Source organism: Echeneis naucrates, chromosome 10, assembly GCF_900963305.1.
Source record: "Echeneis naucrates chromosome 10, fEcheNa1.1, whole genome shotgun sequence".
In the NCBI taxonomy this organism is placed as follows: Eukaryota; Metazoa; Chordata; class Actinopteri; order Carangiformes; family Echeneidae; genus Echeneis; species Echeneis naucrates.
The window spans coordinates 9,970,475-9,997,553 of NC_042520.1; the positions used below are offsets into that span (position 1 = coordinate 9,970,475).

The 27,079-nt window shown below is 41.4% G+C and overlaps 4 protein-coding genes across 4 annotated transcripts; 1 reads left to right on the top strand and 3 right to left on the bottom strand.

Moving 5' to 3' along the window:
• Positions 1–1,866: 1,866 nt before the first annotated feature.
• On the bottom strand, positions 1,867–11,380 carry efemp2a (EGF containing fibulin extracellular matrix protein 2a). Its single transcript, XM_029512573.1, has 11 exons — positions 11,229–11,380; positions 7,354–7,655; positions 6,701–6,749; positions 6,372–6,560; positions 5,768–5,890; positions 5,498–5,614; positions 4,467–4,586; positions 4,271–4,390; positions 4,000–4,126; positions 3,185–3,380; positions 1,867–2,663 (listed from the first exon to the last, which is right to left on the bottom strand). The coding sequence occupies exons 2-11, from the start codon at positions 7,453–7,455 to the stop codon at positions 2,502–2,504; spliced, it is 1,305 nt and encodes a 434-aa protein (XP_029368433.1). The 5' UTR covers positions 7,456–7,655; positions 11,229–11,380; the 3' UTR covers positions 1,867–2,501.
• Positions 11,381–12,779: 1,399 nt separating this feature from the next.
• Positions 12,780–17,752, bottom strand: fibpa (fibroblast growth factor (acidic) intracellular binding protein a). The gene is made up of 11 exons (XM_029512644.1): positions 17,393–17,752; positions 17,224–17,308; positions 16,462–16,660; positions 16,127–16,253; positions 15,841–15,941; positions 15,496–15,629; positions 14,179–14,287; positions 14,030–14,093; positions 13,832–13,918; positions 13,578–13,675; positions 12,780–13,033 (listed from the first exon to the last, which is right to left on the bottom strand). The coding sequence occupies exons 2-11, from the start codon at positions 17,306–17,308 to the stop codon at positions 12,964–12,966; spliced, it is 1,074 nt and encodes a 357-aa protein (XP_029368504.1). The 5' UTR covers positions 17,393–17,752; the 3' UTR covers positions 12,780–12,963.
• A 2,141-nt stretch (positions 17,753–19,893) lies between these two features.
• On the top strand, positions 19,894–23,411 carry ccdc85b (coiled-coil domain containing 85B). The gene has a single exon (XM_029512423.1). It carries the CDS (start codon positions 20,651–20,653, stop codon positions 21,254–21,256), a length of 606 nt encoding a protein of 201 aa, XP_029368283.1. The 5' UTR covers positions 19,894–20,650; the 3' UTR covers positions 21,257–23,411.
• On the bottom strand, positions 23,338–26,821 carry fosl1a (FOS like 1, AP-1 transcription factor subunit a). The gene is made up of 4 exons (XM_029512422.1): positions 26,629–26,821; positions 26,080–26,337; positions 24,892–24,999; positions 23,338–24,763 (listed from the first exon to the last, which is right to left on the bottom strand). The coding sequence occupies exons 1-4, from the start codon at positions 26,737–26,739 to the stop codon at positions 24,206–24,208; spliced, it is 1,035 nt and encodes a 344-aa protein (XP_029368282.1). The 5' UTR covers positions 26,740–26,821; the 3' UTR covers positions 23,338–24,205.
• Positions 26,822–27,079: the final 258 nt, after the last annotated feature.

Sequence of the window (27,079 nt, forward strand, 5' to 3'; positions counted from 1 at the left end):
GTGTCACATTGTCCCAAATATATGTCTATTTTTAGCTGTTTTGCATTAATCTTAAGTCTTCTCTTTGTGGCCATTTTATCACACATGTTTGTTCCGTGTTTCTTTTTTTTTTTTTCCTCTGGTCATTCTGCTTCTTTTTATTTATTTATATATAGTTTGCTGTGAAGTATCTAATTTTGATTGCTTTTCATTTGTTTTTCTCATTATGGATTGCCATCCTTTGTGTGTTTTTCTTTCCATTTAGGCTATTTTGTGTATCTTTAGGTTAGTGTGGAGTTTCCAGGCGAGGCCTCTTGACTGTTCTGTTGTTCCTGGTTGGCCAGTTCACCCGTCACACGGATCCTGTGTTCCTCAGGTTTTCGCTGTGACTTGGTGCCCACAGGAACATCTCCCACCGTGCAGCACGGTTTAACACCATCACCAGGACCTGTCATCTACAGTGTCCATCATCACAAGACGCCAAATTATGTAAGAAAAAAGTCTCCTTTACAATATATATCAGAGTTTGGAATGTATTTGCACATTACAGTTTCTGTATCACGGCTTACTTGTGAGAGGGAGAAAAAGTTGTCATCACTTTTTCCTCCTACAGGTGCACGAGTTCATGAAAAACAGGCGAAAATGTAGGCTCACTACTCGGTTATAAAACCGACAGTGTCTCCTCAGGTTGTTGCTATTCCTGGACTGCTGCTGTGAGAGGAGATCTGTGGGATCTGCTGCCTCCTGGCGGCTGAATATCTGCTCCTGTTACATAAAAAGGGCTGTGTGTGTGAGTCACCCCCCCCCCCCCATGCCAGTGAAGACAGATGGGAGGTGTGTGTGGTATATTTGTGTGTTTTTGTCGGACAGGATACAGCAGTGGACTGTAAAATAAGGGCTTTCCCCTCACTCTCCGTTTTTCTGCTCTTCTCTTCTCAGATTTTTTTTTTCCTTGTGTGGGTCAGTAGAATTAGTTCACACGTGAAATGCTGTGACAAAAAAAAAAAAAAAAAAAAGAAAGATCAAGCTGCAGAGCATCAATCTAGTGTAATTTGCACTGCACACATTGGCTGCCTTTTCTCCCAACTGTCACAGTATTAGGGGGCAGATATGAGATCTAATTGAGCTCTTTCTCACACAGAAATGAAAAAAATATAAGTAATTTGTGAAGATGAGAGAAGACTGCTATTTCCTGTATGATTACAGAGCACAGAAATCAGGAAAACATTAGCTGCTGGTTATTTTAGACAGAAGTGAATAAATCATGTTGGGTGTGTGTGTAGAAGTAGCTGCAGTATATTTGAACACGGTGCTGAATCTCCTCTGTGTCGGGGCCCATCTGGGTGAATCGACCTGACTGTCCACCGAGCCTGCACACGCTGCTTCATGTTGAAACCTGTTTACTTTGGCGGGGCAGGATTCAGAAAACTCCTTGCAGCTCTGGGGTATGCTAACTTGTAGCTGTTGGTAATAGAAGATTAAACAGTGATGGTGGTTGTACTGGTCCTGTGGACGACGGTCCATTGCAGCTATTTTAACACTTGTGGTGTTTCATAAACAGGGATGATGGACTGACTGAGCCACAGCTGCAGATCAAACCAGGGACTGGTTATTTGGCCAAATAAACACAGTGAAGATGTTTACCATGATATACAATATAAGTGTCTTAAAGAGTGCGTTACATGTAATCATAGTGTCCCTGGTTTAAATCCAGACAGCGGCCTTTGCTGCAGGTTTTTCCCTGTCTCTCCCTGTTCCCTGTCGGCCTCTCTGCCAGTTACTGGCTGAAATAAAAAGGCATAAAAAAAGGAATCCCAGAAGGATGATGCTGCAGGATAGAGACACAGAGAAAGAACGTGTGATGGGTCTGACTGTGACGCAGAGATATAAAGGTATATTGTTTTATTTGGGTTCCAAATTTTAGACAAAAAAATACAAAGTACAACATGATCAGCAATGTGAACAATCTTAAGAATGGCAGTTTGGGAGAGCTTGAGAATCGGAATGACAGAAGGGTGAAAGAAGAGGGTAGAGGTCTGGACTGAGTTTATTCTGTCAACAGGAAACAGGGCTGACAAGAATAAAGTGGCAAACAGAGTGGAACTGAAAATAAGGATGTAAAAGACGCTGGGTGTGAATCACTCCTCCTGACAGTACAGATTTGTTATAATCCTGATCACGAGAGAGGAAAGAAATCCCTTTTATACACACTGACCATAGAATGATGCTGTCAGCAGGTATAAGATAAAAATAACATCAAACATGATCTAAAAAAAAAAAAAACAATTTGAACTATTGATTTTAAGGCTGCCCTTAACTGTGAGACATAACTGCTACATGTATTTGCATATTGGCTGCATGTATATTCATACACACTGACTTTCTTAGTACAGAAAGCTAAGAGCGTAACATCACAGTGGCTGGTTGAACTGCATTGACTGCTTCTTTTTACTCTGTAAATGTTTCTCTCCATCTTCTCGGTTTCCCTCCAGCCTTCTACTTCTTCCACCTGCTCCTCCTCCTTAAAAGCTGTAAGGCCCAACGAAGATGGAGAGTCTGAGAGCAGAGCTGCCGTGGTAGCTGAGCAGAGGGTTTACTGACACCATCTCCAGGTCCAGTGTGTACTCTCGGGGCCCCGACACAGCTCGGGCCAGCACCAGCATGGCACTGATATTATTGATTTGCTGGAGAAGACAAGATAAATATTTCTGAGTTAACGTCTACATCAGAGGGAACTAGTATCTCTATTATCTGTATTATAAGACAAGCACTTATGAAAGAAAACAATTATAATTAACTGTATTGCAGGACCCTGTAAGTTGCCTGTAGGCCTGAGTGTTTATTGGAGTGTGAGTGGTTGTTGGTCTGTGTCTGTCTCTGTATGTTGGCCCTGTGATGGACTGGCGACCTGTCCAGGGTGACCCCGCCCTCTCCCTGCGTGAGCTGGGATTGGCTCCGGAAATGGAAAAGCGGTATAAGATGAATGAATGAATGAATGAATATTGCCTACCTAATCTAATCTACATATTTTTTGAGATTGTTTGAAAATTTGGAATCATTTCATAGGATTTTCTCTAACTAGCACTCAATGTTCAATGTGAGTGTTCAGTGTTTCACACATTTTGCATACATCAGCTGAACAGTCACCATCAGGTTACAGCAACACTATGTTCTTCTTTGTGCTGTACTCTGCAACGGCTCTCACCCTGATGTAGAAGTCTCCGTTTTCATCTCCAGACCGGATGCGGAAGGTGTTGTAAGCCCCTGGAGACACGCTGGTGGCTTGAATCTGGAAGATGTCTGAGGGCACAGAGCGCTCTGAGGTGATGGTCATATAGCGGTGGACGATGGAGAAGGGCATATCTCTACATGCAGGCTTGCTGACGGGACAAACACAGCGGCTGGACACATGGGAGGGAAAAAGGTCAGTGATTTGGATTCATTCATGGTGATTTTGTATCTCTGAGTAGTTGTTCGTCATTTGTCGTCATTTTATTCTTTTATAATAGATATAATTAAAAATGTTCAGTGCCATTTGAGGCTCTGACTGACTGTAAACTTTAGGGACCAACAGTAGTCCTTCCACCACAGTAGGAGCTCAGAAACACCAACAGTAATTCATAAATAAACCAGCAGATGGAGTAAGAGAACAAGTAAATATTTCCTAAATTCTAAACAAATAGATTGAACAGAAGCTATTTTTCTCTCATGTTTTTCTAAAACTGACTTTTGAAAGCCAAATCTTCTGAGATGTGTAAATAGTGACCCACACCTGTTACAAATCCAACATTTGTTCACACCAGTAATAGTTTTCTTATTGCGCTTCATGGTGTTGAAAAGAAACGGTCGCAAAGTTAAACTCTCAAATGGAAAAAGTAACCTCGCAGTTTGAGCCATACTCACTACAGGGGTTGATTATATTCTGAGTTTGGGCCAGCGCATATTTCAGTAATTGGGGAAAGATGTGTTAAAGTGTGTGTTTGTGTATGAACACACAAGCTTTTATGAGGTGTCACTCACTTTTCAGACACCTGGATGTATGGCTCTTGACATCTGTTGGTGTCCACACACCGGTATCCACCGTGGATATTCACACACGTCTGGGTCTCACCACAGTGATGCTCACCTGTCTCACATTCGTTTATATCTGCAGAGAAAAAAAAACTGCTTGTGATGTTTGACCAAACAGGAACAGGACAGTGTGTAGGAACAGAGCTGCTGTCAACGAATTAGTGTTGACTCAGGCAGGAAGGTGTTAGTTTTGGGAGGAAATCGGGGCAGGTGTGCTTACCCTGACATAGTCTGGTTCCCAGCAGCTGGTATCCCTCAGGGCACACACAGGAAAACTTGCCTGGCTCATTGACACACTGATACTGGCAAAGGTAACTGGAGTAGCTGCATTCATCAATGTCTGCGAAGTTCAAAGTTTTATTAGCTGTCCACACAGAAGATAGAGTCACGCAGAGATAGACATGAGGGTGTCTCACCGTTACAAGCAAAGCCATCAGCCCCCAGCTCGTAGCCCTGGTCACAGCGACAGAGAAAGGTGCCATAAGTGTTGTAACACCTCTGGGAGCAAGGGGCACCCATGTCACATTCATTCACATCTGAGAGGAGACAGAGCAGATTTGATGGTACATTGTGGGTGTCACATTTGAATGCTCCATAATGTGTGTCAGAACAGGCTGGAAATCCAAGAACATATCACAAATGTTTTTATAGGCTAGCGATCAAAAGCTCAAACACTTTTCCCCTTGTCAGTTTGCAATTAGAAATAATCATGAACCATCATGAACTGTTTTCCGACGTAATTGAAACTTGATCAATATGGTATTTCTCCATGATTTAAATTGAGGCGATGTTACACCGTGTTGTGTGCCAGTTAGCTGTTAGCAATAATGAGTCAACATGTGGGAACAGACAAGGGACATGTTGTTACAGTTGCAAGGCAGCTGGCAGCTAAACACGATCAGACTGCATGCGATCATACGGCAGATTATTTGGGGGAAATCATTTATTCAGCATTTGAAAATCATACTAATACATAGAGTTAACTAACCAATGTTACTAAGCCTATAGCTACTAGTTATCTTACTAAGATTTTCCATATAAAACATGTATGATTGGCTGTAAAAAAAAGGACCAGACTCAGTTATTACCTTCCTAGCAACAAACTTTCATCTTGCTCTATGTGCCCTACAGATAATATCCAAATGACATTATATTATATTAAATGATTTGTGAAAACACAGTACAGATGAAACTGCAGTACAGTATACAGTAAAGTATACAAGTTAAAATCAACTCCACTCACTATAGCATTAAATTTGTTCAAACAAAATTATGTTTAGGCATTAATGATCTTGTACTAATAAAAGGGTAATAATTTAACTTTTGATAGTAACTATTTGATACTACAATTATCTCTATGTAACAATAAAAATACAGGACCTTTCTTCATAGAATTGGGAGTTTGATTTTATTCAAGTGGCCTGAATTATCTTAGCACTTCACTCACCAACACAGGAGCGGTTGTTTCCTGCCAGCTGGAAGCCAGGTTCACACTGACAGGAGAAGGACCCCGGGACGTTGACACAGCGATGTTGGCAGTATCTGTACCTGCACTCATCGATGTCTGACATAGAGAAATAAGATCAGAAGAAGCTGAACTCACCCCTGCAGCTAAAACAAATTTCTTCACAGGCCTTGCACTAAAATATTTTTCTGAGTATCCACATTTAGACCTATTTCACTGAACTAGTTAAAGGAGAAATTCAGATTATCTCACCGATGCACTCCGTGCCAACCTTGCGGTAGCCATCCGGACACTGGCAGGTGAAGGCACCCAGTGAGTTGATACACTGCTGGCTGGGTTGGCAGTCATGTTCATCTCGCTCGCATTCATCGACATCTGTGTTTGTGGGTGAGGTGAGACAGGGACAGACATTTTCATATCTGTGGTTTGTGGTACATGAACACAGCATCACTCACACTGTGACACACTATTAGAGGGCAGCAGAGTGTCCACTACTCTGCTCCTCTCATTTGCACCCAACAATTGAGAGTAACACATCATGTTGAGTCATAGTTGCCATCTCATGTAGACTCAGATGACTGCCTTGCCGAGCTCCAGCTCTTGTAGGTTTGTCAGGTCTTAGCAGCTGTCCTTGTGTGAAATCTTCCACATTCTTACATTCTGTCTGTCCCCCCAGTGGGGACACCCACAAAGACTGCAGCACCTGCCACGGCCACCTGTCCCTCACAGTCTGCAGCCCTCAACAGTAAATTTACCCAATCACACATACACACACACAAACGTGCTTAATGATCACTCATCCTGGCACCACCTGTCCACCTCTAACCCCCCAGACCCAGACAAACCAGACACCCACCCACACAGCTGTCTCCCTGCGGCTCGTAGCCCAGAGGGCAGGGGTTAAAGGGCTCGGTGGGTGTAATTTGGGGCTCCGGAGCTGGGATGACTGATGCAGAGCGAGGGAGGCACAGGTACCCGCCATAGTGGTTGAAGCATTTCATTTCCCCTTTACAGGCATCTGGAATTGTCTCACACTCATTTACGTCTGACAATAGACAAAGACACAGATATTTGATCACTGAAATTGATCAAAAGGAAAAGACAGGGCATAAGCAGTACTCAAGGCTTTTACTGTACAAAGAACTGGGCTTTGAGGTGAAATAACTGCAGGTTGATGAGTTTTACCTTTGCAGTGTTCAGTCTGTGGGTCCCAATGATACCCATCTGTGCATTCCTACAAAAAGCAGCAGAGAGAAAAGGAGAGTTAAAGTCAATAGTGGAAAGAAAGATCTGAATAGTCCCTCTGAGTAAAAGTTGCATAATATATTCATAATGCATAATACACTTCCCAGTATTGGGGCATGAAAAAAAAAAAACAGCAGAGGACAGAGGAGTGTGTTTCCTCTGAATTCGTGTAGGAGCTCTGGCCCAGAAAGACAAGAAGTCTGCCGCTGTTAAAGGAAATTTGACATTTTAAACAGCTTTCCTTAAACCAAATGTCACTTCAAAAACAAAGACTGGAAAGCCACTGTTTGGAAAAAGGGTCATTATCATTCTGGGAAGAAAATATATTGCTGGAAGCAGCATGGAAAGAAAAGTGCAGCCTAAAGGAACATGGAATTAAAACTAAAATAACCCCTCACTGAACTACTATAAAATGATGGAAGTGCTGGAAAACAGCTTTTGAATATTAAAGATGAGGATAAAAAAAAATAAAGATGATGTCAGGCCAAGATTTCATCACAGAGAATATATAACATCAGCTGACAGCTGTGATATGAAATTAAAAAAAAGCAGTGAGAGAAGATAAGGAGGGAGAGAGATTCATCTGTCCTTACCGTGTAGGTGTCACTTTCTGTAGGTGGCTGAGAAATAACACTGCGGAGGAGCACAGACACACATATGCACACGCACAAGTTTGACACACAAACACCCTGCATACTAATACATTAAATGACAGGAGACACAATAAGAACACACCTACTACATGCACACAAACAAACACACATGCGCGCACACACACGCACACACACACACACACACATACACACACACACACACACACACACAGACTATCAGACAGGTAGTGCAGCCTTGAAGACGAGACTTTGTGATGGACAGAGCAGCCAGAAAGTGATATCTGTAAAAAGAATGAAAAAAGACATAAAAATAGGCAATTTAGACTTCACAAAACGCTTCTATTCAGTCTCAACACACACAGGTGCTTTACGCTGCTCCCACAGCTGAAATAGGTATATTATCTTTAAGCAAGAACACTGAAGTCAGTTTTTCAGTAGTCAAACAGTGAGTCAGGTATTTGGGCCCGTTTCTCTGTGAATCAAACAGTCCCCCCTTGATCACAGCAAGAATTAATGGAATAAATCAACCTGTCAGGTAAAAACATAAACACTGTGACATACATCCCATACTTCAGCAGAAAATAACAAAGTCAACATCAGAAAAATACTTTCATATTAGCAGCTCACAGAAAGTCCTCTGTGTCTGCAGGCTGGCAGAGTACAACTCAGTGGAATGATAGTCTCGCCTCCAGAGGTTCGGTTTACTGCGTATCAGAGTGGTGTCAGTGGGAGCTCATAATACAACAGTCTGTCTCGTTTAACTGCTTCAGTCTCTGAGATCAGCTTCAAGTTAATTTGACTGTATAACAGGAAAACTCCTCTGTAGGTGCTGTGTTATGTCTCTGTAATATAAAAGTACTCTCCTTAAGTATTTCCATTTTATGGTATCACACTCTCAAGGTAGTAGGTGTAGTAGGAGTTTCGTATGAGGTGATGAAAAGCAATGTCAAGGCTGCAACACAACACATGCAACAAATTACATCTAAACTTTTGAAACCAAAATATTTTCTTTTGCACATAAAACTAAAATGTTGTCATCTTTTCAGAACATTGGGATCTGCACTCAGGAAGGTATTCTTCATTTGGGAAGTTTGAATACCTTTCGCTTGTAGTCATTTACTTTGACTTAACCTGAATTTTGACCGAACTAAATCAAAACAGTATTTTGACATTGAGGTCCTGATACTTAAAAGTCTCAACCCTTTCACTAACACTGGTCTTTTCCACAGTGTTGTGTGGAGTGGAGTGTATTTTTGAGGTAGTTTTATGGTGTATTATGTTTGCTCTGTGCTCCGACAGACTTGGCTTCTCTCCCAGCAGAAACACAGCCATCCTTCAGTTAATGTGCCCAGAGAGAAGCTATAAGTGTTTCAGTTGACTCTAAACATAAACAAATCACCTATTCCAGCTTCCATAGACAAAAAGACCTATAAACCCCCCCCCGGCCCACTGCAGAAATGAAAATTATGTTCTAAGCAAGTGTTGTTTGCAAAGTCAAGTGTGCTCCAGTTAAAATACATGACAGGAAAGTTATAATCCCTGCCTGTCTGCGTGCATAGACACACGCTCTTGTATAAACTCCAGACGCCACATTTACAGGCACTGCTTATTGTTGTATTTCACATAGGGACAAACAGAAGTCCGCAGGCTGATGTGGACACCCTCACATTCTCAGCGAATGACATAACATGCCATTTGTGACCATTGCATGGAGAAAAGAAGCAAAACATGCCTTCACTTTGAAATCACAGACAGTCACACATACCACTGTGCAATCTGACGACCACAGTATGTGATGAACTGGTCAAGCAGCCACTTACAGCCAGCAAGAATTTTGGCCAAAACCATCCGAAAACAAATTGACCCTCAGTCCAGGGTCCAGTCACTCATTGACCACTGAGGCTGGGCAGCAGGGATGCATGGGTGTTGCCTTGCTGTCGCTGCAGACCGAGTGGCGGTGGACCTCTGGAATGCCCGTGGCAAGGATGTGGGCGCCAGTTCTCAGCTGGGATGCCCTGCCATGGCAGTGGTTCCCAGGGTATCAGGTTCTGGGAAACCCCCATGTTTCATATAAGAGGACAGCTGGTGCCAAATCTGCAGCCATAGCTACCCAACCTCTCATCTCTGCTCATTGTGTAGGAGGATGGCAGAGAATGTGTCCCTGGTGCAGAAGTTCAACATGTGGGTTTGGACTGGCATTGAAATGTTCACAGGTTCACGCTAACACAACCTCTCCAATGCTGCCGCTACACAACACCTGTTGTACCATGTTCACATTACCTGTACTGGTGAAACTGATAAAAATTAAATATAATTACACGGGATAAATTAGTCAGTTAATAAATCAGCCGATCAACAGAATAGTAACAGTATGGTAACTGTTAACCAGTTTGGTCATTTTTCAAGCAAAAATCCATCCAATTCATTAGTTCCACCCTTTCAAGTCTAAATATAGGTTCATTTTCTAAATCCTTAAAAAACCTGATGGTTGGATAATCAACACCACCTCAGACTTTAGCAATTTTTACTACTTCGTCACAGCAAATAATACAAATTTCAAGAAATAATAGATGAATTGATAATGAATAATAATTTTTAACTAGGCACAGTTCATACCTCAAAAAATATCTGTATACTTTATTTACATAGCATCTATTGATGTATCAAACACAAACCAATATTTGGAGGTTGGCTTGGCCTCACTAACAACAGGCTGTCCCATTTTTACATAGTCAGCACAATTTATTAAGCAAAATGTCAGATGGCTTATAAATGTGACCACATAAGGACCAGAAAAAAACACACAGCTGGACCACACACACACACACACACCAAATGGTCACATCTTGTAGTTTATACATAGCTAGCGTTGTGTTGTTCTGCTCAGCTGTGCGTGGAGCTGTGTGTGGAGCAGCCATGTTCCCAGGCACTCCTGCTGTGCTCTGTTACCGCTGTGGCGGTGAGTCTTCACAATCGGGCAGTCTGCTTCTCACACACAGCCTAATGCCTGTTGTGACAATCTCCATTGCAGGAGAAACTCACACACTGCAACGGTAATAAAAGCAAGTGGCCACGCTGCTCTGGCTGTCTCTGTGAAGGCCGATAAAGGGCTGGTGTGTATCAGTGAATGCAAACAACGTGGCCCAAGATGATGAAGAGCACTTCTTCCTGTTCCCTTTAAAATCCCACTAGAGTAATTACAGAGGTGGTGGAGCTGTCATGTGTTAGCCATTAGGAGTAACTGTGTAAACTGTGATAAAATACCCTGTCAAATGGAAGTGAGGCAGTCTCCTACACCGTCTGAGACGTCATCCAGGTTTTAAGATTTTCACTGTGTTCGATGCTGGCACCTGTTCCTTCTGTTCAACAGACGCTGCTGCTTTCTCTTATAAAAACTCTCTTCCTGTTTTCTCCCAAATGACTAACAAAACTGAGGTTGTGACACTGAATTTATACAAGAGGGATGAGGTGGAAGAATTTTGCAATATACTGTACAATAATACATGCCCTGTGACTCACTGCCTCTCTTCCTGTCTACCCCCCTATTACAGTTTCCAACACAGAGCCAAGGAGCAAACTACACACACTGTGTGCCACATTATCTTGACTCTTGGAGCCAAGTGTAGCTGGGAGAGCAGAGCAGAGCAGACAGCAGAGCAGACAGCAGAGCAGACAGCAGAGCAGCGGTACAATTGTGACGTGTATGGCCTGTACCAGAAAAGTGGGTATCTTATCTCTGTTACTTCCCCCAAAAACATTCACAAACATAGTAAGTCGTCCACCAGTTCTCTGTTTGACACAAATCTTGCCTTGTATCTTGAATAACGACAGTAAAGAAACACAGAAAAGCTCACGGATTAATCTTTTCCGGTGGATCTTTTGTCTCTCGGTCTCCCTCTGACCAGTATCTCCTGCTGCTGGCCGTGGTTGTCCCGGATGAATTGGCGTACAGAAGTGGTCCCTTAAACTCCTGCCTGCATGACCCTGAGAGAGTGAGTGGGGAGACCGACAGCTGGAGCAGCTGAACACATGGAAAGGGAGGGAGAGTGAGAGAGAGAGTGAGAGTGAGAGAGAGAGAGACAGCCCATTCTTACCCCCCCTCGGGCCCCCTGTACTGCCATCCTCCACTCTCCAAACCCCCTCTCACTGACCCCCCAGGATGCAAATTCCTGGTCTCTGGCCCAAATTCCAAAATTCCAAATCCATCCAAATCACAGGCAGAGCAACAACTCACAGATTCACACACATATGCCCCCCTCATCTCCGAAACCACTGCCCCTCTTACTGGTCCCACAACACACCTGTTTTCATTTAAACTAAACCCCCGCAAAAGCCCTCAGCTCCCCCACCCTTTTCCCATTTACCCCCCATCTATCTATACTTACCTCCCCCATCTTGTCCTTTTTTCTCCTTAAAGCAACTAAAACCCTTGCTCTCCTCCAATCTGACATGCAGGATATTTATAGCCAGGGAGAGAGAAGTTAATGGAATGTGGACAAAAATTAGAGAGGGCGAGTTGAGAGAATGCGTGCAGGCTGACTCGGAAAATTTGTCAGCTTATTCACAGAATAAATTGGTGGCACTTTTGGGATAAAACCGGTATTATTCCTAACCAACTCTTTAACTTGACTGCTCTTTGTTTGAATGTGACTAATCTGTTACTGCACTTGGAATCATTTCCAGCAGTATTTTTCACTCCGTTATGTTGCAAACTGCTTAAGATGTTGCCTAATGTGTGTTTGTCTTATTAAAGTCTGACTCAACTTAAAATGAAACATAAAGGGCGCTCTTGTGCTTCCCACAAAATAAAAATCTTTCTAAAATGAAATAAGCAGCATCCATAGTAATATAACTGCAGGAAAATTTCCAAGACCATTAAAAAATGACTACCGCCATCCAAATTTATGGTCCAAATGTTTTCTTAGCTGACACAGAAGGACTGCACACACTTCATTAAAATAATGGGAGTAATTGCTGTATTTTTATCTTGTTTCAAAGTAAACCTGCACTGGTCAGGTTTAGAAACATTTACTTATGTCTCTGATTGTATCCTGTGTTTTTGGGTGGTTGCAGATACACCAGCTGTCATTACAGTGTATGTTGTTAAAAGTCACACTGACCACCCCCTAAGTGGACCAACTGTGCCCCCCCCCCCAGTTGGACCCTTATTCCCATGGCCACACACAGACACAGCACCCGCTGGCAGAACTCCACATTCATGTAGTCTGATAAGATTTAAAAATCAGAAATACTAAACATGGTTTCCATATCTCTCCCTCTGTTTGTCTGTCGCTAATCACTAGCTAATACTAACAAGATCACTATTCTTCTTCAGGCATGGCTTCCCAGTAACACATCTCCCTCATAAAACACCAGATAATATTAAAACATAAAAGAGAATTCTGTTTGATGTAAATATATTCATTTATTTACAAACCAAATTTAAAGACACTCATGGAAACACAAGGGAACAATCAGGGCCGCGGCAAAGCAATGATGGAGCTTCAGAAGAATAAATCATCGGAAAACTAAAATCACAGCTGCAGCAGGAGGAAGACGAAAAGCGAGGCTGGCTGCCATGAAAGCGCTTCAGTCGTGATACATTTTGAAGATGCAGCTTTTGATGACACCCATGTATCTGTCCCACACAACCTGGTGTCTGAAGGGAAAAAGAAGACAGAAAGAAAGTTGAGTGTAAGTAACCCAAGCAAAGAGGTACTGTAAGTCTCATGACAAAGTGTAATTGTGAAATCTGGGTGAAGAAAGTAAATGTGCCAATCTTTGTCAGTTCAGTGTAATGGGAAAAAGGAGGGGGTCTGCACTTCTCTTTATGAATATCTCTTTGTTAAGCATGTAGTGGTGCAGGGCTGTGTAAACCCTTAACTACATTCCTGAGTGTTTGCATGAGAAACAAGGTAACTACAGTTTAAAAAAATCAGGGCAAGATAGGGTGACACCCACTGGCAGAACAGGGGCGTCAATATTAGAGGATTTTAACGTTCTCACTTTACGCTTGAGCAGTGTTTAATGGCTGCCAAAATGTACACCCTTATTCGGTTATTGGTTAGCTCTCAAAAAAGCTCTCTACAAAATCATGACTATATTTTTAGCTTTAGCTGCCCCCTTGGGGATTGATTACCCTGGCAGAGTTGGTGCCATGCGCTGCCCGATACATTTTCCAGAATAAAAGCACATTAACTCACTTGAATGTGTCGAGTATGTGTGCAGAGTTGGTGTAGTGAGTGAGGTAGAGTCTCATGTCCGCAGCTGTCCATCGGTCTGAACGGCACGGCTCAATAAACTGGAGAGGAAAAAGAGGGGAGGAGACATTACATCACACCATCTCAAAGGCAGACATTAAAGTTGGCACATGCATCAGAAAAAGTTGAGCTGGATGATCTGTCTTTGCTTACAACACTTGACAAAAAAAGAAAGTCCTTTTTGATAAAGTGCAAACCTTTTCTACAAGATCAATGAAGAAGTCTCTGACATCTTTTGTGTTAGTTAACTTGGCAGCAATGTTGACAAGGCCTCTGGAAAGATTCTACAAAAAGAAAAAACAAGATTCAACGCTACTGCCTCTATCACTTTTGAAGCTACTGACTTATTACATTTATACAATATGATGGAAGTGCAGTGGTGTAATGTTTCTCACCTTAAAATTAGCCTCCATCTCATTAAAAGCTTTAGTCTTTCCTCTGAGTGCTGTACAGACTAGACTGAACAGAGGGAAATGAAAAAAAAAAAAGAAGACATTTTTGAGTAATCTGTCAGAATGTGATGATCTTTTTCTGTTTCTCTTACCTTTTATGTTGATCCAGCAGATCTTTGTCTGTGATTAAAATCTTCAGTTCCTTCAGCTCTTGTAAAAACTCTTTATCAAGGTCGACATCCATGTCGTCCACCAAGTTATCTATACAGGAAACTCACTGTTAAATCAGCTTCTCTTTTCTGTTGTACATACATACAATTAAAATGATTTGTCTATTACGTAAGTACTTATAATTTGCCTTATGTGGTTAACCTTTTTCATTGTCTTAACTGGCATCTTCTGAAGTTAAAATTCCATCTTGTTTTATGAAGCTCATCAAAACCTCCAAGAGCTCTGGTGGTCAGTTGTTTTTATTGAGAGAGGCACAACTCTACATGTTCTATATTTACAATATTTGTCAAATTTAAACAATTTATTAAGAATATAATGTAACAATGTCAGTAAACTGGAAACTTACTCGCTGGAATCTTAACATACACAGAAGACAACACTTTTCTGGTAAGACGGTTCCAGTCCACTAATTAAATGCTTAAATCATTAAATTATTTTCCCCCACACCACGATATATAAAGTTGCATGTCTGATGCTACAAATCTCCCTAGAGTGAGTTAGTACTTTAGCGCAAGTTGCATTTGTGTGAGTTTAGCTCTATATGAGGACAGAAGAGTTGACTGCATTGTTTTCATTGTTAAGTCTATTTGCCTGTGGAGATGTCCTGCCATATTTGTCTTGTTGCTTCTGGAGTATGCTACACATAAAGCTTACAAACTAGTTTTCTCACTGACAATGCAAAGATTATTGACAAAGTTCAGGAGTTAGGCAAAATATTTCCAAACCAAGGATTTCAGTGAAACAGGAGGGGGTTCAGTTAACGTTTTTCGATATGAGCAGTTATCCAAGTGTCTTTAAACTGACTGCAGTTGGACGAGGTGATGTTGACTTGTTGCAATTCAACATGTGTGTGCTTTTCCTATCTGGAAGCACCTGCAGGACCTGACATTGAAGGGTGTTGCTATATTCTCGATTCCACCATTGATTCTAAAGGATGTTTCAATTGTTTATTTATACATGTATATTAGGGCTGTCCAAAGATTACATTTTTTTAATCAAATTAATCTCATGGCCGCTGTGGATTTTGTAATGCCTTAATTCTGTTAAAAATTTTAATCAAATAAATCATGCAAATGAATTAATCTGAATTAACACATTAATTGTGAAAGTCCATACACACACTTGCTCTACAACCTTGAATTCCATTAATGGGTTATATAACTGTTGAAAAAATGGTATACGTGTCCCTCAGATCATATGTCAGTCAATGGCCAAAGAAAACAGGAGAAATCACTCACCAACGGCCCCAACGGTCCAGTTGTTGATAAGCTGCCCAGCACAGAAAGCAAAGTCCTGGAAAGTAAGATACTGAAGCTTTCTTTTCCCTGTCTCAAAGCGATTGTTGGCAAAGAAAACAATAGCAGCATAGTCCCTGAAACAAGCAGAGGGTACATTATATGAGTCACAAACAAAAAAACTACATTTTGGTTCTTTGCTGTTAGGGATATCCTAAAAACCAGTCATTATATAAAATCCTTTAAGTCACCATAAAAACAGCAAAAAATACGCCTGAAGCAATAACAATGTTTTGGAAAATAAGCCTGAGTAAAGAGGGCTTATACTCTGCTCCTCTGTCTGATTACCTTGCAAGTTTGTCAGAGAGAAGAAAATGCTGACGTATGTTCTCCACCAGGGGTCCCTTCAGCTCTTCCACAACTTTGAAAACACGTTTGAAGTTGTCAAACTAAAATAAAAACCATTACACACAGGAGATTTTGTAAAATTTCTACATGTCTTGTCTTAAAACTGCAGCATTTTCCTTCTAAAGATAGTCAGCTGTCCTATCAAACAACAAAACATCATCTTTTCAAATCATGAAACTGTTGGAACAGATGAATAGTCATTGTGGATTGGAATGTTCAGAATTACCTGTCGTCTGCAGCTTTTCAGTGTCACACTTGTCTTGGCACTGATATCATCCAAGTCTTTCTTGGTTCCTTTAGAGAGTTTCTTTCCCAAGACTTCACGGACAAATGCATCATCAAAAGCATAGTACCTACAAGATACATAGAGAAAAAAGAGGACATTTATGAATATATAGTTGTATGTAAAGATATGGAAACAAGAGCAAAATATTGGGTTTAATAATATATAAATGTCATTGAAGCATTTGTCTTGAGTTCAAAAACCCAGTACAAGGAAGATGCTTATTTCACACACAGAAAAATAAAGAAAGACATCAGATTATTCAATGCATAATGCACCTTTCTATGAGGATGGCTTGTCGATGAGGTGGGATTTGGAACAGCAGCTGGTTAGCGAGTTTGGTTGGACTGTGCAGCAGACGCTCACACATGTGGAAAGTCCTATACTGGTCCATGGTGTCACTCAACAGAACATCTGCACTTGCCTCACACTCCTCCAGCACGCCTCCCTCCATTCTTACTTTCACTGCATCATTTACTTGTGGGAAGGAGAAAAAAAAAATTGTTTAAATTTTATGGACTAACCTAAACTAACATAGATGCTGGTTTGGATGACTAAAGAGCAGGACTAAATGACCACTGCTACTCGCCAAACATTGGTTGCTACTACTGTGTAGGACGTGGAGGTAAACACTGCAGTAATTGTGAAGGTAATTATAAGTTTCATGTATTATGAGGTTCTGTATTTGAATCCTAAGTCTGTGTTGAATTTGCATGTTCTTCCTCTGCCCACAAATTAATGTTGAGATCAGTTGAGTGGTAGTGCCTTCTCAGATTATATAATTTTTAGAGACTTGGACAGGGCAAACTATCAAGTATATCACAACAACAAGGAAAGGATTGGAAAGTACACAGAGAGAACACTATTAAAACCTAAATAGAAAAGTTTCACCACAGGGCCCCCACAATTCACAGTGTAACCACTAGTAAGGAGGTAAAATACTAAAACCATACTTAAAAACGCTCTAAGAACTACTTTTAAGCACTATATCTTCATCATTATTTCCACTGTTCATAGATATAAGACATAAACCTGTGTACCTGTGTACCCGTCCAGCCACAGCTGATAAACCTCCTCATCCATGATGGTGGTGTTTCCCACGAACACATCCAGCTCCACTGCCATCTGCGAGAGGGACAGACAGCAGGAGGCTCAGGAGGTGAGTTAGATTAACAATGACCTTTAACAATAACACGGGCGGCTTCTTACCTTCTACAGAGGATTGTTCCAACAGTTTTAAGCACGGAGCTGATAAGTAAATAAATACATACATACATAAATAAACCCGCAGTATCTCTCGTGAAGTCACGCTAGCTGAGTTTAAACTGGCTGCCCATGGTTCTCTCGTTAGCTAACTTCCTCCATTCGCATGTAGCCTCGTGTGCTAACCAAAGCTGTGTCGCAAAGTTATCGACGGAGACGAAACTGGCAAAACGGTCAGATAAGCGCAAATTAACCTGAAGGTGTGATCGGGAGGTTTGTGCGAGTGCTAAGGTTTGAATTCAAAGGCTAAACATCCATTCAATCCGGCCGTCGTGTGTCCGCAGTGTCAACAACAGCAGTCATCAAACATACACTTCCGGTTTTGTTGCGTCGTGACGTAGTTGAGATAAATATCAGTCCATTTAATGAGGCAGTGTGGTTTCTGTAAATAGTGTTTCATGACCATTTATCATTTTCTGCTTCTTATTAAAACAGACGAAGGTAAAGGCAATGATTCTACTTTGTACTCCATTAACTTAATTTTGAGTTGACTTTTAGTTTATTTATATTTTTCTTTCTCAGACATGTAACTCCAATTAGTATGCATTATTGTAAGTCAAGACTAAATTAGTCAATAAAGGTAGAACATCTTCACTGAAAGTGAACACTGATACATTTATTAATGAAATAATAATTATAATCTAATATACCATGTTTACATGTTTACTTACTTACATTTTAATGCTAACCTGTCTAAAGACCCCAGTACTTCTGTCACTACTGCTCTATCTCCTGATCTCTCTCTCTCTCTCTCTCTCTCTCTCTCTCACACACACACACACACACACACACACAAAACAAACAAAAAATGTCATATGAAGAAGAGATCAGTTGTGTCATATGAGTCACAATTTGTTTGCGAATGACACAAAAGTCATTTATTTTCTTTTTGGTGGTATACTGTTTTATTCGCGTTGTTTTTTCTTGTACAGGTGAAAAATATTTAATATCAATAGTTCGCCCGTTTAGATGTTTTATTTGTCGTGATTTGTATACCTCCTGCTTCGTAACTAACAGAAATACAACAGTCCAACTCATTAATCAACTCCAACGTCCCATTCATTGGAGGCATCAAATGACAGTGAATAGTCGAAACAGGACTCTAATCACAACAGCGCATATTTTTGTCAAGCAGCAAGCTGTTGTTGGTATCTGCCCTTTCATTTGTGTTATATTAAAATGAGTCTGATCAGAGATAGGCTCCAGTGTGAGTACACTTCTACACTGTCTGTGTGCTTTGCCTGTTGCCTGCGTGTACACAATCTGCTCTCTTTTCCTCCAGCGATTAATCTAAATAAATCCCTGTAAATCCTTCCTCTCACCCTCCCTTTCTGTGTTTCTGCTTGAGTCCTTCAAAATCACAACATGAGGGGGAAAAACGACTCAGTCAACATGTCTTTTTGTCGGCTCTCTCTGTGCACATCAACACTAATTTTTAACCTCACATGAAACCCTGATTCCATGCCCGGCTCCCCCTTGCACGGTTAACACCCTACATTGTTATGGCCTCAGTGAGACAATGGAGGTGGGACAGAGGGCGGAAGGATGTGGCTGAATGCCTCAGCATAAACCCATGGAAAAAAGCCTGCAGTCACACTTTCCGCCAGTGTTCTTTGAAAAGAAAAATCAGGAGTCACTCATGTAAAAACCAGATCAACAGGGTGCTGTACCTTTGTCTCTTTTCCAAAGCCATGCGGCCAATTGATGTAGCTCTAATTTTCTTGCGAATATTTAGATTAGAGCTCGTGATTTTACTTTATGGGAATGAAATCGGTCCAATGGAGAGGGTGTCCCCCTAAAGTGTCTTCACGTTGGCCTCACCTACTCATTTCCATTCTAAATTATTCTTATCCGTGTTGTTGTGGTTTCATAGCATTATAAGGATAAAAATGTTTTTCTTAATCCAAATGGGGGCGCGCAAGTTCTGCTCAGGGAGGACAGGGGCCTCTTCATCCTCACTTCTTGCTCTTTCACAGTGTCACTGTGATGCTCAGACTCAGTTCAGCCTGATCTCTGACCTGCTCCAATCTGATTTAGCCACTAACCACCACGCCATAACCATGCTGTGTCGAGGAGCCATTGGAAACCTCAGAGGAAACCACAAATATTTGAGATCCCTCTTTTACCGGCTCGTCAAGGTAGCAGTCATTGCAAGAATTTGAGCTTCCGGAAGAATCGCATAAAATATGGCCAAGGTTATAGAGGCACGCGGTTGGATTGAAATAAGAGCTCACCATCGATGTAAAGAAATGGTTCCATGAATAGTTAATATATTTCGTTCTTTAATGCGCCCTGAAATCGAATAGTGACCAATCGCTTCACTGTTCTCACCAGAAGTGCACAAGTCGGTGCTTTTATTGTGAAGGCTGAGAGGATCGTCTTCCCACAGTGGCTGAGCTTGACACGCATCTCACAGTGAAGCAGACTGAGCCGTGAAAGTGGCGGAGGCGGACATTGTTGTGGTGATAGTCCAGCTCCAGAGGATGAGCAGAGGGTTGAGCGCATGAGGGGCCACTCTGGATTATGATACATCTAGTTTTTTAATATAACCATAGGCCAAGTTAATTGTTTTAAGACAATAAAAAGCTGCTGCACCGCACGGATACTTCCTGCAGCCACCGGAGAAGTGAGTTCATCCAGCCGAGGCGAGTGGAGCAGATGAGACGATGCAAGAGTCGTAAAAATCACAACATCTGCGGGGTGAGCATCCGTGGCTGCTGGGCTGAGCCTCCGTGGATCGACGGGTCTTTGTACTTACAGCACAAAAAAGAAAAGCCCACGGGGCGACTGTTGCCTTTCAAATACTGCAAGAGGAGGTAAAATAAGGACGGCTGTATTCCCGGAGGCCTTTGGAGAACACAGCCTGCTGTGGAGAGGATGACAGATTGACATTAATGAGGGTTTGCGGTGCATTTTCTACCACGACCTTATTCAGTCATTATCCACAGAGACACAGACACTGGCCTCAGCATAGCACACCGTGGGACTGAAGTCGCCTCGCCTTGAAGAAAATAAAGATATCACATGTTTCTGCCTTGATTTGGCCTCCGGTGTTCAAGTGATTGCATACATGACATCTGGCACACACTGAATTAAGATGAAGCCCAGGATGTGAGGGCTCTGTGTTGAGCATTGAAGTACAGACGTCTTGCCCTTCTTAAATATTTTCTCAGGTACCCAGTGGGTGGAAGGTTTTAATAAAAAATGAGCAGCGAAGGTGAGATAATAAATAGCAGAGAACTGTCAAAGATGTCTGACGAGGATTTGCTGGCGTGCTCCAAAGAGGAGCTGGTGAGCCGGCTGCGTAAAGAGGAGTCAGAGAAGATCTCAGCCCTCATCCAGCGGGGACGGCTGATAAAGGAGGTAAACAAACAGCTGCAGGGACACCTCCTCGAAATCAGGGAACTGAAAGTCATCAATCAGCGCCTGCAGGAGGAAAACGTGGAACTGCGGGACCTGTGCTGCTTCCTGGACGACGACCGGCTCAAAGTGAAGAAGCTGGCCCGGGAATGGCAGCTGTTCGGCCACCACGCGGCCAAAGTCATGCGGGAGGACCTGGGCGGCTACTTGAAGAAGCTCGCCGACCTGGAGCGCATGCAGGACGGACTGGTGAAGGAAAATTTGGACCTGAAGGAGCTGTGCCTGGTCCTGGAGGAGGAGTGTGTGAGCAGGAGCGATTCCAGCCCCGGCGGGTCCACCGAGCTCAACCTGCCCTGCATGGTGGCCCGGGATCTGGGGGACGGGAGCTCCAGCACAGGCAGCGTGGGAAGTCCAGACCAGCTTCACCTGGTGTGCTCACCTGATGACTGATGGCATATTCCTGCCAGGCCATCAATAAGGGTTTCTCCGACCCGGATAAGGAAGCTGTAGACTAGCAGGGGTTATGTGCTTGACAGAATGGAGACACACAGAAGCTTTGTCAGACCACGCAAATTAAATTGGAGCAAAAAGTGTTAGGGCCTTCTGAATGCTGCAAAGGTTTTTGACTTGACAAGGACTCTTCACTGTAGACAATTTCAGGACTTTAGAAAAGACATTTAATAAGTGTTTGCCAAATGATAATGTATCTAAATTTCACAGTGTTTTTCTAAAGACTCATATGTTTTTGGGAAATTCTTTTTTCATTGGTCTGTTGTTGAAGAACAAAAGTGGGACCAAAAAAGTGGGTCACATATATAAATTTATCTCATGCACTGGACTAGCCTACACTGATAGAAGCCTTTTTTCTATTGCACTGGACAGCATTATCGTGGATCTTTAAACCACAGATCTGAAGATTAATTTCAATCCAGTTTTGAGCCATATTTAGTCCACTGAATTGAAATAGCACTGAAATAGATGAGTTGTGATAAACAAAATAAAGAAAATAGGAAAATATTTGATATATGCTTTTGCTAGATGCCCAATAAGGTGTGAAAAAAGATTATGCACTCTTCCTCAGGACAGGATGGGAGTGCCATATGTGCATGATGATTTTCATGATTTGTACAGGCCTGTGAACCAGTCTGATGTGAAGGCCCTTCAGGTTTAAAGGGGGGGGGTACTGTACATTATGTCACATGTGCTGAGCCTGGGCAGAGCCAGCACACTTTGGGATGTTTTTGGACCGTGATACATGATAAATGTTCTTGGATCTTGCTCAGAACTAAAGTGAATTAGTTCTGTCACTTTTTTAAAATCCAACTTGAAACTCTTTGTATCAAACTGGAAGCTCCACGACTTTTAATGATTTCTATCCTATTCTATTCAATCCAAGTTGTTTAAATTCACTAGTAAGATATGTTTCTTTATCACATTGTTGTCGATGATGTCCAATTAACATATCAGAGTTTGTTTAAGTTGGACAATGGTCAGCTGTATTTTCTGTAACTCTCGCTTTATATTTACACTGTAACATTAGGGATCTCAATTTTCTTAACGTTGGCCCTTCTTTATTTTGTTTTATCTGTATTAACTAGCATTACTAACAGATTTCAGTTTACATCATAGATAATGCATATAGATTAGAAAAGATTACTTTTGTCATTAGATGTTTATTGGTGGGATATGCTCGTAGTACAATGAAGAGCTTTAAATACAGTGGCTATGACACTTTGTGCTGTCCTGACCTTTCTTTGTGTGTTTGACTTTGCAAAAACAAGCATTTGCATTTACATGACACAGAGCAAAGGATTGATTTCTGTCATTTCTATTCTGACCTTTACGTCTGAACCAGCTGTGCTTGATTGATGCTCCCTCTCTGTCATACAGCCTGACTTATGGATGTTCATCAGTTTTATTTTTGGATGCATATTTGCACAGTCTGGAGAGCTGAAGCGGTCCGTAATGCTTTCACGCACTTAATGATACACAGACATCCTTTGACAGCAGAATCATACACACTGATCTCATTTCTCTGTCAAACTCTCCAGCTCACAATGTGCTTCTATTTTCATCTTGATCTCACTAACCTAATTTTAGTGGAGTGAACAAATGCCCCCTGAGCCATGTATGCATTAGCAACAGATCCACTTAATTTACTGAGAATGTAGTAACAGAAAACAGTGTCCACCGTTGAGGGGTATATGGTCAATAGTTTGTCAGTAATCTTTTTAGATTATTTGTTTTTTCATGTAAGATATTGTTTTCTTGGTCATTTCATCTGTAAAATGTCACAAAATAATGAAATAAGTCTGTTATAACTTCCCAGTTAAAGTCATTATATATGAATTCAAAGGTATTTGTTTAAAATTGATATAAAACACAGAGATGCAGTAAATCCTGTGTGGAGAAGCTGCAGTCACAAAATATTTTCCTGTTATTATCATGAATAAATGAATTAAATTATTAATGAACTATGTTGGTGAATCAGGTGCACATTTCACCCCTACATTAATTATATCACAGTTGGGTTTGTCAGGTCTCTATCATTTTTAAGGTGGTTTTTTGTTTGTCTTTTTTTAACCAATTACATTACATGACTACAATTGCCATACAATCGTGGATATTTAATCTTTCTTATCTACAATGTAGTACAGCTTTGACAAAGGTTAAAAGTAAGGCACTGCCCACCATAGAAGTTTATTTGCCAAACTAAATTCAAACATTTTCAAAAATATATTACACTCTTGGAAAATAAATATGTGTCAATGCACTCTATTCAACTCCTATAGGCCAGCCTTAGCGGTTGATTTGGATACATTATATTAGAAATCTTAGAAGGTTAATACAAAAATACTTTCATTTATTTGTAAGTACTCTGTTTCCCTTGATGTGGACGTTATTAATGTGTTACATAATATGATCTGAAAATGTAACGTGTCATTATGTGCAACATTTTGTAATATATAGTACAATATCTAATTATTATAATAGAACCAGGTGCCACTACTATATCATTCATTGGTGATAACAGTTATCAATTCAAAGCTTGTACATTCATTTAGATAATATATTTAGCATGCATGCTTTCAAATAAAAAAACGCAAATCCTCACATATTTTCATTCAAAACTAGAATTATAAACTCCATATATCTAGAAAAAAAGTGTGTACATTCAAATCCTGCTAATGCAACTTAATTGCAATTTAGACCAATATGTAGAGAATCAGTTTTAAGGAGATTAAAAGGGAAAGATGTATGTTATTCATTTTGAAATGATTGTGACAATCATTATTTTCATTTTTAGACAGATTTCCCAGGGATACTTTTTTGTCACACACAGACAATAGCTGTGTTTAAATTATCATTAGTGTTTAGCCAGGATCACAGGATCATCAGTTACAGCGTGAGGATGGTCGGGGAGTGCAGGGAATGATCTGATTGGTCACCACTGCTACTGCTCCGGCGATGGGCTATCCCACATGGCTGCGGTGCATGGGACTGTTGAACGTTTGCTTGATGTGATGTAGTATGTGATGGGATGGAGGCGCTGGTGTCTGAAGAGGCAGAAGGATAAGTGAAGACCATACCAGCAGTGAATGCCAACAGTGATGGTGTGGATGTCAGAACTGGGGTGTGGAGCGACTCTGATTCGGTGGCAACAGCAGATGCTGACGATGTAACAGGCTTGATGGGGATAGTTATCTTGGGTTTGGGTTTCTCCATCTTTGCTGAAAGTTTGGTTGAGGGTCCAGGTCTGCTGGAGACCTCTGGTTCTATTTTGATGCACGCTAAAGAGGAAATTGATGGATTTAGGTCAGAATCTGAATCGGATTCTTCTATTTTACAAATAGGGCGATGAGCTTCCAGGACCAGCTCAAGTTTGTCCTTCTCCTTTTGTAAATCAGCTATTTCCTTTTGTAAACGGGACTTTTCGTCCTCAAGTTGGTCAGTCTCCTAAACCAGGGGAAAGCAGAAAGACAGAGATAAACACACACAGTTTCCCAAACCTGACTGAAACCAATGTCTTTTTTTTTTTTTTTTTTTGAGTATTAATGTTATGGCATTTTCTGACGTTTACTCACATTTTGCAGTGTTTCAGTGAGCTCCCGGCGGCGATTGCGACATTTTGCTGCTGCCAGTTTATTACGCTCCCTTCTAATTCTGCGTCTTTCCAACTCTTCATGCGATAGCTGGTGGGAAGAGAAGAAAAATGTATTAAAATATACCAAATACGTTATTTTGGCACAAAGAAGTGAAATTCAAACTCCAAGCTTTGGGCAAACAAATGATCCCATAGTATCAAATGTACAGGGAGGCTGGGAGAGTTTACCATAGACAACGTGACACAGGAGAAATACTACCACCATGTGTGTGCTCTGAGTCATCACAGTCATCGGGAGATGACAGATTTTGAAAAGTCTGAGCTTTTGTGCCTTTGTAACACCCTAAGTCTGACTTCATCCACTGCCAAACCGAATAATTACCGTTCATCCACATTTCCCGCCCTTTTGAGAGGATGAGTCACACTCAGACCCCACCGGTGACTCGGGTGTGAGTCACAGAAAATGACTTGCCCGTATGAGTCACATGACAATCCACTTCCTGTACCATAAAATTACCTCTCTAAGAACAAAACTGTGCCTGGAATGTGTGCCAGTGTGTGTCTGATGAAACCAAGAAATTATGATACTGAGGAGACAAAACTTATGATGGTTTTCAGACTGAAGCTGCATTTGATTGGGTAATTTTAACACCTATCTTATCTTGCTTTGACATGTAACATTGCTCTGCTACCAAAAAGCAGATTATTGCAAACAGTGTGTCACAGGTGATAAATTTAGTGAATCAACATTGAGTCAAAGTAAACAGAGAAAGAACACAAAGTGTTTTTGCCCCTGAATGTTTCTGTTTTCGTTGTTTTTGTTAAACAAATAAGAATGTAAATAATGTTTCAAAATGATCTTCCTATTGCTAAATCAATAAATCTGATGATGGAAATAAAACAGTTGTGTCACAGAGCAACAGGATATTACACACCAGTTACAAAGAAATGACTGTGACACTCTCCACACCTCGTAATTTGCATTCCCTATAGGGAAACTGTGAACCCCTAAAAGCATCATTCTTTCATCTTCAGTGGCCTCACTCACTTATTCAATCACTAAAAATGCAACAAATGTCCCATCACCTGTGTTAAACATATGTTGTGTTTTTTTTAGCAGTTTACATCCTAATTAGATTTCAGACCCTCTTAAGTATCACTTGCTTACATGTTCATCATTTCTGCGTCTTGTTGTAGGTGTTGTGTTTGCAGCTGCTCTTATGACTCCAGGTCTGAGGAGCTGGGACTGAGAGCCTGGTGGACCCATTGCCCGTGCCCCCGGGTGGGTTGGGTAAGGAGGTACGGGTGATCTTGAAGGCCCCGCTGAATGCATAAGTGAGGGTTGAACCAGCCACTGGAGGTCCTGATTGGATGTGATGGCATTGAGACTTGGCACAAAGTGGCTGCTGCCTGCAACAGCAAATTTCTATAAAACATTTTTTTAAAAAAGGGTTAAGTTAGTGAACAAGAATAACTGAAAGAGAAGGCCACACCTCAACATGTAATTTACAACACATATCTAAGGTATAAAAGCTATTTCAATGGCAGACAATATGTAAGATATATAAGACATAGGTCACAAACATAGAGTGGTATTGATTTACTTCATTATTCATTTACACATTATTCACAATTGTCTGTTTTCCCAACCAGTGTTCTCTTATCCTGCTTATTGTTGTGCACAGCCTGTAGCTCGGGTCAGTGGAGGTGCTCCTACCTGCTCCTGTTGTGTAGTGCTGCTGCTTCCCAGGGATCCAGCGTTGGACCCAGAGCTGCTGCTCGAGTAGGACTCGGTGCCTCGTCCTTGACTCCCAAAGTTTCGATACATCCTTTTTTGGAAATGGAAAAGAAAGCGAGAGCTAGCTGTGGCCGTGTAGCCTTAAAGCCTCACGAAGTGACTTTCGGGTTGAGTCTTGTGTGTCAATTCAAACTTCTGGTATTCCCACCTTATTGCGGTAAATCGGTAGAGTCCAAACTGGTCTGTCTTCAAGGGGGGATAAGGAAGAAAATACCGCCTCGTCTTATTTTCAAACAGCAAGAAAACGCCCTCAATCGAGTTTCAGCACATTTTCTGATCTTTAGTCACACACGTTGAAGTCGAAGTGTGGTGATGATTGCGAGGTTGTAAACTCTTAAACCGGCACCGTATGTTCACCATGCCCCTCCCT